Here is an 11,891-nt window from a genome sequence, read left to right on the forward strand (position 1 = left end):
GGGGGGGGGGGGGGGGGGGGTGGAGACATACCTCTGAATTCAGAAGACAGTGAAACAGAAAGATGAAGAAACCCTTAAAAGAACAAAAAAAGAGAGAAGGTTTGAGTATTGCACGTTATTACTGTAGAAAGCACACAGAGAATAGATGGACATTTAACATGAATCTGGAGTAAGTCAAATTCTACTCTGGAAATGGAATTGCAAAGTTAGGCTATGGAAATGTTGCTAAAGAGCTGGCTGTGCAGTATTCCTCAGCACTGATCTGGGCGCTCCATGTACTTACTTGCAGGGAATTGAATACTGCAAACATATACTGAAAGACTAATGCGTGGTCATTGACAGCTAGAATGCCAAAGATCCATGAACTTCCCAAGATGGGTAACAATACAGCAACTGCCTTAGCTGTCAGCCTGAAAGAGAAAAAAAGGACATGAAATGTAATAGACCTACCAAGCAGAGAGTACAAGTTTAACATATTCCAAGCCATACAGCAAGGGGTTTTTTTTAATCAAATATTTCCTGCCACAGAGGTTTTGCAAAAGAATATCCTCTGGTAAGCAGTGCAGTGGGATTGATTACTCCCATTTTTGATTAATCAAACAAAGGAGGACATATTTATGTTTGCTGCACGTAGAAGAATTTCAACAATAGTATTCTCATAATGGAATCACTTTACTAAATGGGTTTACATTATACAGTAATAGGGCTTATTATATAATGTATGAAACACCCATGGTGTTTTATAAATGTAGCTCAGTTGAATAGTACAGAACACCATAGACTACTCATTTAAAATGCTTGCTTAAGTATATATAAGTAGAAATATGATAGAAAAGAATGGTGGTCAAGTGGTCAAGGGACTAGGCTGGCACACTGTTCCCTGCTTTACCATGAACTTCCTTTGTGACCTTGAGTAAGCCCTTTCTTTTTTTTTAGCTGAGGAAAGGAAATTAAGTTGTGTGTATATAGGGGGAGAGAGGTGCACACAGGGATATTACCATACTTACTTGCATACCACACATACTTTTTAACCTAAAAAGAAGCCATCTAAAATTGGTGTGTGTGTACTAAACAAAGGTGCTTAATGGAAACTTGGGGACACTGGAATGGCCTGGCAGGCATACTGTCAGCCAAAAGCTGCTGCCAATTCAGCAGTGGCTGTGAAAGGGTTAAACCTCTAGCTTTTGGCAGAGTAGCAAAAGGAAGATGAGTGACGCTGAAGAGCAGACTGTCCCAGCTGCATGCAGCTGGCATTCAGCCATGATTCTGGAAGTCTTTTTTTTCCCTTTATTCTGCCTTCCTAAAACGAGGTGCATGTCATATTTGGGGATATATACTATAGGGGAAAATATAGTAGTACTTTCCCAATACACAGGACATTCACCATTACTATAGTACAGAAGGGTATAAACGTACTGCTGTCTTAGAGATTTTTTCACCTGGTACTGAATGTTAGCTTAGACTAATAAAGTAGGACCACACGAGTAGAAGTGAGGAAGGCAACTGTGTCCATTTGAAAATAAGAGAGAAAGTGTCCATGTGCAAATAGAATTGCTCAAAGCTAGACTTCATCCTCGAGAATACAGGCCTCTATTCTTCTGAAAGGTGCCCTGAGATCACTGATGACTGCAAATGGGAAGGAGTTTGATTTTACTTCTTTTGCTGACACTGAAATATGCAGCAGCACAGAACTGTTCCAAGACCAAAATGCCTGGCTGGGTGTGGATGATGAGGAAAGTGTGCCACCTCCTGAACTGTTTTTCTGCATCATCTTCTTTGTAGGTCTTCCCTCCAAGTGCTCATTCTGCTTAACTTGGGAGTGCCAACAAGGTTTCAGGTGACATAGCACTGTAAAAGTTAATGCCCAAAATAGGAGGGACTGGTGCATTTATTTTACTGCACTGTGATCAGGATATAGCTGCTGTAGTGAAAGGTGGGAAGAAATTACAATACTTTACGAACAGTTGAAATGATTAGCTGCCATTATCTGCAACAGCTGTGCAATAGCTAAAGGCTATGGAGTTGAGTCTGGTTTTATTGTAGGTAGAGTGAATACACAGGGCAATGATTCTCACTGATGGAAATTCTCATGATAGACCTTGTGTTATGGTATCTATCGCCTTGTACATCACAGGCAAAGAGCTATGCACCTTCCTCCAAACTGCCAATCTCACTGATCTCCAACAGGAGTTAAGGGCAGTCAGCATCTTGCAGGATCATGCATTTCCATAAATGCAATTCGTTGCTCTTGGCTGTCTTCAGGGATTTCTGCTGTCTTTGCTCAACAGTTAGATTTTACATAAGGCACTCACTTCTAGCAAAAGTGATGGCAGAATGATTGCTTGGTACCTTAATGCAATATCTTCTCCAAAAAGTCCTCAGTGCATTGGTCATTGATATATGGTAATGACCTGCAGTGGAAAAAAAATCATCTCTGCATATATACTACCTTACTGACTCCAGCAGCTCTCGAAATAGCATTTTGCACCGAGGCCCTGGCTTGTTTGGAAGTATGGAAAGAAAGGTAATACAGCCCCATCCCTCTGCATTCAGTTAAACCATATCAAATTCTACAGCCCATTTTCATGGTATTTTTATGTACTGAAAGTTGGTCTGAGTTAAGAGGAAACCAGATGACCTGTAAATACAGAGAAACTTGATTATAACCCACTTTCTCCCCTTTACCCCCATTCCTTCTGAGGATGCAGAGTTTGAACACCTAGCTCAGAGCTTTGGAGAACCAGCGAGTACTCAGTGTAGCCACTAGTGCACACACAACTCCTTTGTACACAAACTCCTATTGAATCAAGGAGAAAGAAATTCCTCGGGCCCACAATGCCTTCTAGCAGCTGGTGCCACTACAGTTTTAGCAGAGCTAGAAGAGTTGAACGGGTGCAGATTTGCCTACGCTGTGAATCAGATAATTGATGAAGAGTATCAAGAACCAAACCGTCCCTTTCATTAGCAGAGGAGCACAACACGGGTGGATGTAGCATGTGGGAAAAGGCTGTATGTAGTGCCGCTATTTCCAAGTCCCACCACAGGGCTATGGTCTCAAATCAGCAGAGGATGCTTACATGTTGGTACATACTTAAATCCTGTTGAGGTCAGTGCAATTGAAGCACAGGGTTTAAAGTTCAATAGACCTTTCAGCGTTTCACTCTTTTGGGGCTATGGTGTATTTGGCGGTCGATAGATCAACAATGCAGTGCACAGTGGGAGGTGAGAAGCCAGGGATCAGCCCAGGCTCACTACAATTGCTCTTCTTGGGAAATGACAGATTCCAAGCAGGAAATCAATGCAGGTGATGATGTTTTCTAAACAGCAAATTCACCTTTAGTACAGGCTATGGTGCAGGTCCAGGACAGAAGTGCCTCCAGCTATTTTTTTCCTGTTATAATTACTGAAAACATGAGAAAAAATGAGTCTGCTATACAACACAATTCAGTGGGAAAATCTCTCTTTAATTAAATACTGAGATCCATGACACCTGTTCATCTCAGTGACCCAAGTACACAAAGTGTTATATCACTGATTAAAAAAACAGTGTGTAGAAATACTGCATGGGATTCACACCCACAGGAGGATCTGGGATAGGGAAGAAAGCCTAGATCACATTTGTGTATTGATGAGAATTTTGGTGTCCTTGGCCACAAATATTTCTGTACAACTCAATTTGTTTCTGAAATAGGTCTGCTCAGCCAGGAACTAAAGAATACAATAAGCACTGAGCTCTATTATTCACTTACAACATATGCTGCAAATAACAGGGTTTTAAGAACAGCTTGATCTATAGTACATGCACCTATTTGTGATGGAAGGATGAGATTTCCTCCCCCCGCCCAGGAATGAAGTCCTTCACCTTAGCAACAATGCAGTGCACTGAAGAATTGTCATGGGAGCAAAACTGGAAATGTGCTGTACAAACAACCCCAGCACCTCTACAAAGCACCATTAACTTCAGTGAATACAGAAGAGATGGATCATGTTCATTCAGATTCCATGACATGTTAGATGTCCCATGTAAACTGGTGGTTACTATGCCCTATGTAACTACATGTGCAACATTATTTCCATGATAAACTTCTTACATTTTCCCCTTTAGCTTTTAGCTCTTAATTTTATAAAGCCTGTCTTTTGGGAGATAGCCTTCTAGCTTGGTTTATTGCCAAAGGTGAGTTTTGTTTATTTTTGTTAACGTTTGAACAAAATACTTTGATCTATCACTGAAATTATTGGACTGTCACAAACTTTCCCCATTAGAGAAAAAAACTCTAAGCATACTATTCAAATAAATCTCTTGAAATACTGAATGACATGTAAGAACCAAAATCAAGGTCAGACATAGACATATTGAGGCATTTTGGGACAGATTTACAAAGCTATTTGGGCATTTAAGAATGGAGCTACACACTGAATGGGATGTACAAAAGTGCCTAAGCAGATTAGGTACTTGACTCCCATTAAAAGTTAATGGGAATTACGCATTTAATTTAGTCAGGCTTCTCTGTAAATCCCATTTAAACATCTATCTGCCTGTTGAGGTGCCCAAATAGCCTTTAACAATCTGCTTTTTGTGTGCTTGATTTTTTTGTAGAGGGCTTTAACAAAGACCTTTTCCATTTAAAAACTTAATATGTATGGCATACATGCAATAGAAAGATTCTTGGCTGGTAGGGGAATACAAAACACAGCAACCTTGTCTGGAAATGCGCCTTTGCAAGTTAAGTTAAATGTTAGTGTTTAAAGAGAGAAAAACCATGCTTGAGTTAAGCGCTAGCACCAAGCCCACTGCTTTAAGTGATGTGTGGATTTTATGTGGGTAGACTGCCCAGGCGATTTCACCCTGTTGGTTCAAAGAGTAAAGAAGCTTTTATCAACAAGCTTCAAGGCTTGATGGTATTTTTTTCCTGATATATTCTTCCCTTCCCTCCTGCCCCTGATTAATTGCCTTGTTGACCTTTAAAGATACATAGGGAATTAAACCTAACTCAAGCAAGCACACACTATGATCACATGGGTAAAAATCACAACAGTTTGGGAAATGCAGTCAGTATTGTGCTACAGTGTGCATGTTGAATGACTATTACTGTTCTAGATGAGCTCTAATACATTCAAATGCAACCAAGTAAATGTTGCTTCTGAAACGTTTCCAGGTGTGTCATGCAAGTCAGACCATGCAATCCTAACTATGCATAAGCATCATCTTTTGGCTTCTGTACTGTCTATGAAATTGGGGAACCAGAATTTCGTCATATTTGTAATTGTGTGCTACCTTGAGAAGCTGAACAGTAAGGCTTAATCAATGTTCTGGTCAATTAATATAGGTGTAGAATAACTTCTAGATTAGAGGAGAGGTTGGCACAAAACAGGCCCAGCCCAAGAGATGACCAGGGAATGAGTATGTCACGGGCGATCAGGTGAAAGAGCCCCAGTTGCATACTGGGGACCCCTACGGCAAAGACCAGGCATGAAAGGAAAAGAAATAATAAAAGAAAAACACTTACCTGCAGCAGGGCCCGCAATGCAGCCAGAGAGAAGGAGGGAACCCGCGCAGGTTGTAAGCCATGCCCTTATTCAGCTGAGGCCAGCCGGTGACATCATCAGCAATCACCGACTGGCGGGAATAAAGAGGATCACCAGCGGAGAGCGGAGGGAAGAGTCGGTGGAGACTGTCAGCACCGACAACGGCAGACGTGCCCGGAACGAGACAGAGCCTGAAGAGGCTCCCTGCACCAGTGGTGACCAGTGTGCTCAGGAGGAGGGAGAGCCAGCGGAGGCTCTCTGCACCAGCGGAGGCTGGTGTGCTTGGGAGGCAGAACAGCCAGAGCAGGCTTTCTGCACCAGCAGAGACTGCTGGGAGCCACAAGAGAGAGAGCCTGGCAGGGAAGTAATATACGTGGCAGTAGCCGACAGCGCAAGCAGCAGCCGGCTGGACCAGGAAGTACCATGTGTCAAGGAAAATTTTGATTGAATGCTGCCAATGCAGAGAGAATTAAAGCTGACATGCGCAAGACAGGCTCATGGAATTTCCATTGGGCTCACCCAACATGTGTCCCTTGGGCAACCCCAAGAGCTGTCAGTCAGGCTGACCTACTGTTCAGCCCTGCGCATGCTTGGTAACAGTGGAGAACTCAGACTCGCGCATGCTCAGCCAGCTAAGAGCAGGTGTCATTCGGCTAGAAAGTTCTTTGAGGGACGCATTCTAATTGGCCACCAAATTGGTATAAAAGGTTAAGGAGCCCCTCCCTCGGGGGGAGAGCCGTTCAACTGAGGACAGAGGCTAGTTCTTAGGGACTGTCCCTCAGTTAGGTCTCCTCCAGCGTGGGCTCTTGCTGCGTTTCGTACCTCGTTTATACTGTATTGATTCTCCGGTTACTGGACTGTTTTCGGCTCTGATTTTGACTTCGCTCTTGGATCACCCTCGATACTTCACTACAACTTACCTGGTTTTCGACTTCGGCTATCACCTCAACCATCCGATCGTCCTTCGGGACTGGCGTCATGACTCTAATCAGTTCACCGAGTTACAGTTCGTCTTATTGTTTGTGTTTATCCTTTCATAAGCTGTCGACCAGCTCTGGGACTAGCCAGCAGGCAGCCGCCTCTAGCTCCGGCTAGATAGCAAGGGCTTGCTGGTGAACCCTGTGAGCCGACAGACCCCTCTGTTTGTTCATTGTTACCATCCACTGTAACTGAAGATCGTTGCCTATGCCTCAAAAGTGTAAGTCGAATAAATCCCACTTGTTTAAGAAGCTATGCGCTTCTGTGCCGCTCAGTACTCCATTGCCAAAAACTCCTGCCTGTCCGCTCCAACTGCCACCACCCGGCCACCCCACCGTGACCATGACCGTGAGCTTGGCTTGCCAGCTCCGGGGCTGTGACACCATGGGACACAAGAAGTTGGACGCCTCAGACGACGTCAGGGCAGGGTGACTCTGCGAGCCATATTCAGCAGCGTGAGGGGAGCAACGGCCCAGAAAGAGAAGCCTTAGCCACCCTTGGCCAGACAATGGATCATTCCGTAGAGAGTGCCTAGGTACTAGGTGTGGGACACTGGCTGGCGGGAATGAAGCCAAAGGGATCGTGGAGAGAGTGACGAGGAGGTTGCTCCGTATCCTACCTGAAGGGTCAGGAAGGTAGCCAGGAAACTCTGCCCAATTCGTAATTTGTTTGTTCCCTTTTTTTTTTCCTTTTCCCCCTTTTGGAGTGGTTGTGTGGTAGGAGAGATGATGCCAGGGGACTAAGTCTCCTAACAAGGAAAGTCCCGGTAAAAGGGAAGGAAGTGCAGGATAGAGGTGCCAGCAGGGCAGCTCCTTTCTGTCCTCCCTTTTTTTCTTCCCCTTTATTTTCTTGTGTTATTTGTTGTTTGGTCCCTCAGTTCCCAGCTTGAGACAGCTTAGGACAGAAGGAGGCCCAGTTGAGGCTAGACAGTGGTTTCGCTAGACCATAATAAGAGAAAGTGCCGGGGGACACAAGACTTAGGAGAACATCGGGGTCAAGAGCACAGAAACATTGGAGGAACGGCCGATAAGATCCAGTGACCTGCTGAGGTTGGCGTGAGGCTGAGGTGTAGGGGAGGTAGAGCCCCACGGACAGCCATCTGGTGGGCTATCCACCACAGAGGAGCCCCTGGCAGGCTACCTCCCCACCAAAGTTACATTCAAAGTCATGGCAGGCAAGTTTGGAGGTGACCCCCTCGGTGATAAGCATCTACCTCAGGGTCTGCAGGAAATTCAGGACGTCCATCACCAACCGTCTGCACCAAGGCAGCACGCGAACGGCTGTTCAAGGCCAGGCGGTCACAGAGTGCCTCGGATACTTCATCTGTGCTGCACTTGGGAGACGGGATTACAGCACATGTAGATACAGCTGAGCTAGCTTTAATTTAGCTAGTTGAGGTAACAGCAGCTGTGCAGAGAAGGTGGCATGGACTTCAGGGTAGGTCAGCTGTCTGAGCTAATACCCAAGATCCCCGGCAGGCCTGCATATTCCAAAGAGAAGCCTCTACTGCCACGTCCTCCAAGCTACACTCAAGTTTGCTTAGGTATGGGTGTGTGTGCTGCAACCATAGTAGACAGCCACAGAAACACAACCCTAGAGAGAGGCCATGGTAGTAACTCTAGTTGCTCATGGCCTGGGGAAGAGTGTCAAAGTCTGTACAAGGGAGTGAAGTATAGGATACACAGTCTCTTCTTTTTTGCCATGCTTGCCATAAGACAAATGCACTGCAAATGTGTGCAGACAACCTGGAGAGAAGTCTTAATCAGACTGCAACCTCTGCAGGGATAGATGTTCTAGGCAAAGATTTTTCCCTGTGGGCTTTTCAGAGCTCCAGAAGGGTTTATTTCTCTCTCAAACTGATGTTTCATCACTGTTGTTCTTTTCCAACATCATTAAGCTTTCCTTGCTTCCTACATTCATGTGCATTTCTAATGATCAGCCTTGAAATGAACTGATTTGGAGCCAGACAGAAGCCTGATGAGGCATTTCTTTTGTCCTTCCACTTTAATCCCTTTTCCCAATTGTATTTTATTTTCTTTTAATATGTTGTAGTTACTGCTTCATAACATAGTTCTGGAAACTGCAAAGCTATGTTTGGTCTGATTAGATTTTTATAGTCAGTAGGCACATCTACATGTGCATTAAGATGCTTTTCCTAATGCACATTAGATTTTGTACCTCCAATGGTAGTAAACAATTTGTGAGGTACTATATGCACATTAGGCTGCCTTAATGCACACAGTTTTTAAGTGACATTTAATGTGCAGTAGCCTAGTTTACTGTGCATTAGCGTAATTGCACAGCTTTTTATGTGACACTTTAAGGCACAGTAAAATAGGTTACTGCACACAAAAGCACACATGTAGACATGCCCAAAGTATATACTCTGTAGGCTTTGGAATATCACCTACTGTCTATACATAGTACATCTCAGCTTATTCTGTAGACGGGGATCCTTTTTCACTCTGTTAAAGTCATAACCGTCTATTCAGATGGACTTCACAGAATAAACATGCTGTGCAGAGATCATTCAGCAAGAACTGCTTTAGTGTTCATTGATTTAATTCAGATCCATAGCCAACAAGAATGAATCTGTACCAATCAAGGCCACAATCCTTATCCAGCGGACATTTTTTGTACAATCAGACCCATATAGACTGTTTTGCAATCCGATGACCTCCTTAAGGATAGTTGCTCTGACTTGCACATGTGGACGAATCTATTCAAGACCCCAGGTGTTGACAAGTAGGGCTTTCAACTCTTTCACAGACCTGTTACAGCCTCACTGATCTGTCTTTTTTCTCTTCCTTTACATCTTTGTGACACTGTTGTAAAACCAGACCTCTTGCAGTTCCTGCTGCCTGCTTCTGATTTTCTCAGTCTCTCGATCTAATGGACTCTTGGTCTTTCTCTGTCTCATCCCTTTTGTTTCCTAATCCTTTTATGGTCCAGTACTGAAACCCTTACTGTGAATACCCAGAACTTTCATTCAACTGAACTGTCCAACTGATTTTTTTGTTTTTTATTTTTATTTTATTTATTTTCTTTTTTTTTAACAATCTTCTAACTCTAGATAGGAGTTTGGTCCAGTTCTGTATACCTTGCACAATCAGTGCCATATCTTCAGCTACTGCTAATTAGTGTCGCTCCACTAAAGTCAATAGGGATGTTTCCCAAATTCTAGCCAGTGGAAAAGAAGGAAGGACTAGATTTTGAACCAGTGTAATGTGCCATTGGTGCATTAAAGCCAAGGTGAATGAGGAATATCAGGGTCAGGTCCTTTGGGGTATCATTTTTAGCAATGACATAATACGAGATAAGGGTTCAGTATTGTTCCTATTAAAGTCAGTGAGAGTATTGCCAAAAAGCAGGGTTGGGCTTTATAGTTTTATTGTATTTGTAATTGGTTTGGAACAATTCTACTCAATATAGCTTTCTCCCTGTCCCTTATTTCATTTTTCCCCTCTCCTGTTGCTCTGAGCATGCTGCCAATAACGTATACTGACCTAGAATGACTGCGCTCACAGCCGCGAGGAAGAAACTTCACTGCTCTCAAGAAGCAAACTGTATTACTTCTAAGAGAGGGGATCTGTAATTCACAAATCAATTTTATTGGTTATATACAGAGAGCTAATCCTTTTAAGGCATCTGACATCCACGGCTTCAGCCATCCAGTGTGCAGAGTTAGGGACTAAATTCAAACCCATAAACCAAGATTATGTAATGAGTGGGAGGAGATACCATCTGTAAAAACAAAACTTTCCCAGAACAATTCATCAAAATGGTTACTTTGACAAATAGACCTTTTAAATGAATTTTCCCTTTTACTTCTAAAAGTCCCCACTAGCAGCTGTCAGATGTATCCTTTGTGCACAAAAGTGTAACAAACCAAGAATAAAATTGGAGGGGGATGGATGCAGATCCAGCTTACTACTAGAGGCACTTGCTAGCTTCTAATATAAATGCTGTGAAATGGCGTTCACAAATTCTCATTCACCATCAGAATGGCTACTTAATTCAAATATGTTCCTTCCCCCATTTTTATATTTGCTATCCACCAGGATTTCCCATTAGGATTTTGTTTCCTAGTGCAATTGGATTCATGAGTGAAAACAGTGTTCTGTTATTTGCTACTACTTACTCAATCATTCACTCAGAAAGCACAGCCAATGTACCAGGTGATTGAGGTGACCAGCCATCAGCCAGTACGTGTAACCACACAGAACAGTACTGGAACAGTTTTTGGTCTGGAAATCGCTTGGGAAAACTTGCCAGGGTATTGTCACAGGATTCGTGGAAATGAGGGGAAATTTGTGAACAACATGAGCCCAATCCAAAGCCCAGGACTTGAATAGGAGATTTGGGGAGATGGCTTTTTGTCTTCTCCCCTTCAAAAAAAATAACCTAATAGCCAAAATGTCTTGGTTCTCTTCCCAACCTATCAACGCAGTCTCTACCCTTGTTGCAAGTGATTTGGAGCTTTGGTTTTACAAGTGAAATGAACTATGGCAGGAACTTTGATTTTGTGGGAAGCAAGAGACCAGGATTCAAATTCCAGCTATGTCACTGACCTGTCATATGACCTTGCACAAGTTATGGAACCTCTATTTCCCGTCCCACCTCTTGTCCATCTTGTCTATATAGAAAGTAGGCTGCATAAATTGAGACATGTCTAAAATGTGTGTTCACAGTTCCTAACATCCTGGTCCTGGCTTCACAGCAATAAACACACACACACACACACATAAAAAAAAAAAAGTATATGTGTGTATATGTGTGTGTATATATGTATATGTGTATATATGTGTGTGTGTGTGTGTGTGTGTGTATATATGTATATGTGTGTATATGTGTGTGTGTGTGTGTGTGTGTGTGTGTGTAATATGAAGTCCCTGGTTGCAGCAAATGCCCTGTAGTTCTGAAAATAAGATCCTTAACGCTCATATACATCAGTTTCCCCATCTGTAGGCAAAGATGACCCAAGCAGGGTGCAAGGCCCAGGGCAAATCAGCCCAAGCAGGGCCCCGTCTCCACTCCAATCCCGGACCTGAAGAAGCTGCCACCACCATTGGTGGCAGCAGGGTGGTAGCAAGTGGCTGGATGTCGAGCCGCTGCTCCATCCAGCTCCATGCCAGCGCTGCTCCACCTGGCTCTGCAGGGCCCCCAGAGTGTGGGGTTGCCCTGATTTCCGCCCCCACTCTGCCCCAGGGATGGCCCTGTCTGTAGGGCTAGTGACAGACATTACACACAAACTGATTTAAGTGATCAGAAACTGGTTTAAACCTGTAACAGAACAGATGTTTAGTGTCTATAAACCAGTCTGAAACTGGCTATCACCAGTTTGAGATAAACTGGGTTGAATGTAGTATCAGACTTAATTGATTTGG

The 11,891-nt window shown here is 43.6% G+C and overlaps 1 protein-coding gene across 2 annotated transcripts in view; it reads right to left on the reverse strand.

Annotated features, from left to right (window-relative positions):
* The window catches only part of ADGRD1 (adhesion G protein-coupled receptor D1), a 299,472-nt gene that overhangs the window by 8,869 nt on the left and 278,712 nt on the right, over nt 1–11,891 (reverse strand). For both annotated transcript variants that reach the window (XM_019507071.1, XM_019507072.1), the window contains 2 exons: nt 284–410; nt 32–73 (listed from right to left, as the gene is read on the reverse strand). In XM_019507071.1, the coding sequence (XP_019362616.1) occupies nt 32–73; nt 284–410 (169 nt within the window). The remainder of the gene's footprint in view (nt 1–31; nt 74–283; nt 411–11,891) is intronic.

The sequence above is a fragment of the Gavialis gangeticus genome, unplaced genomic scaffold (genome assembly GCF_001723915.1).
Source record: "Gavialis gangeticus isolate Ggan-Ray unplaced genomic scaffold, GavGan_comp1, whole genome shotgun sequence".
Classification (NCBI taxonomy): Eukaryota; Metazoa; Chordata; order Crocodylia; family Gavialidae; genus Gavialis; species Gavialis gangeticus.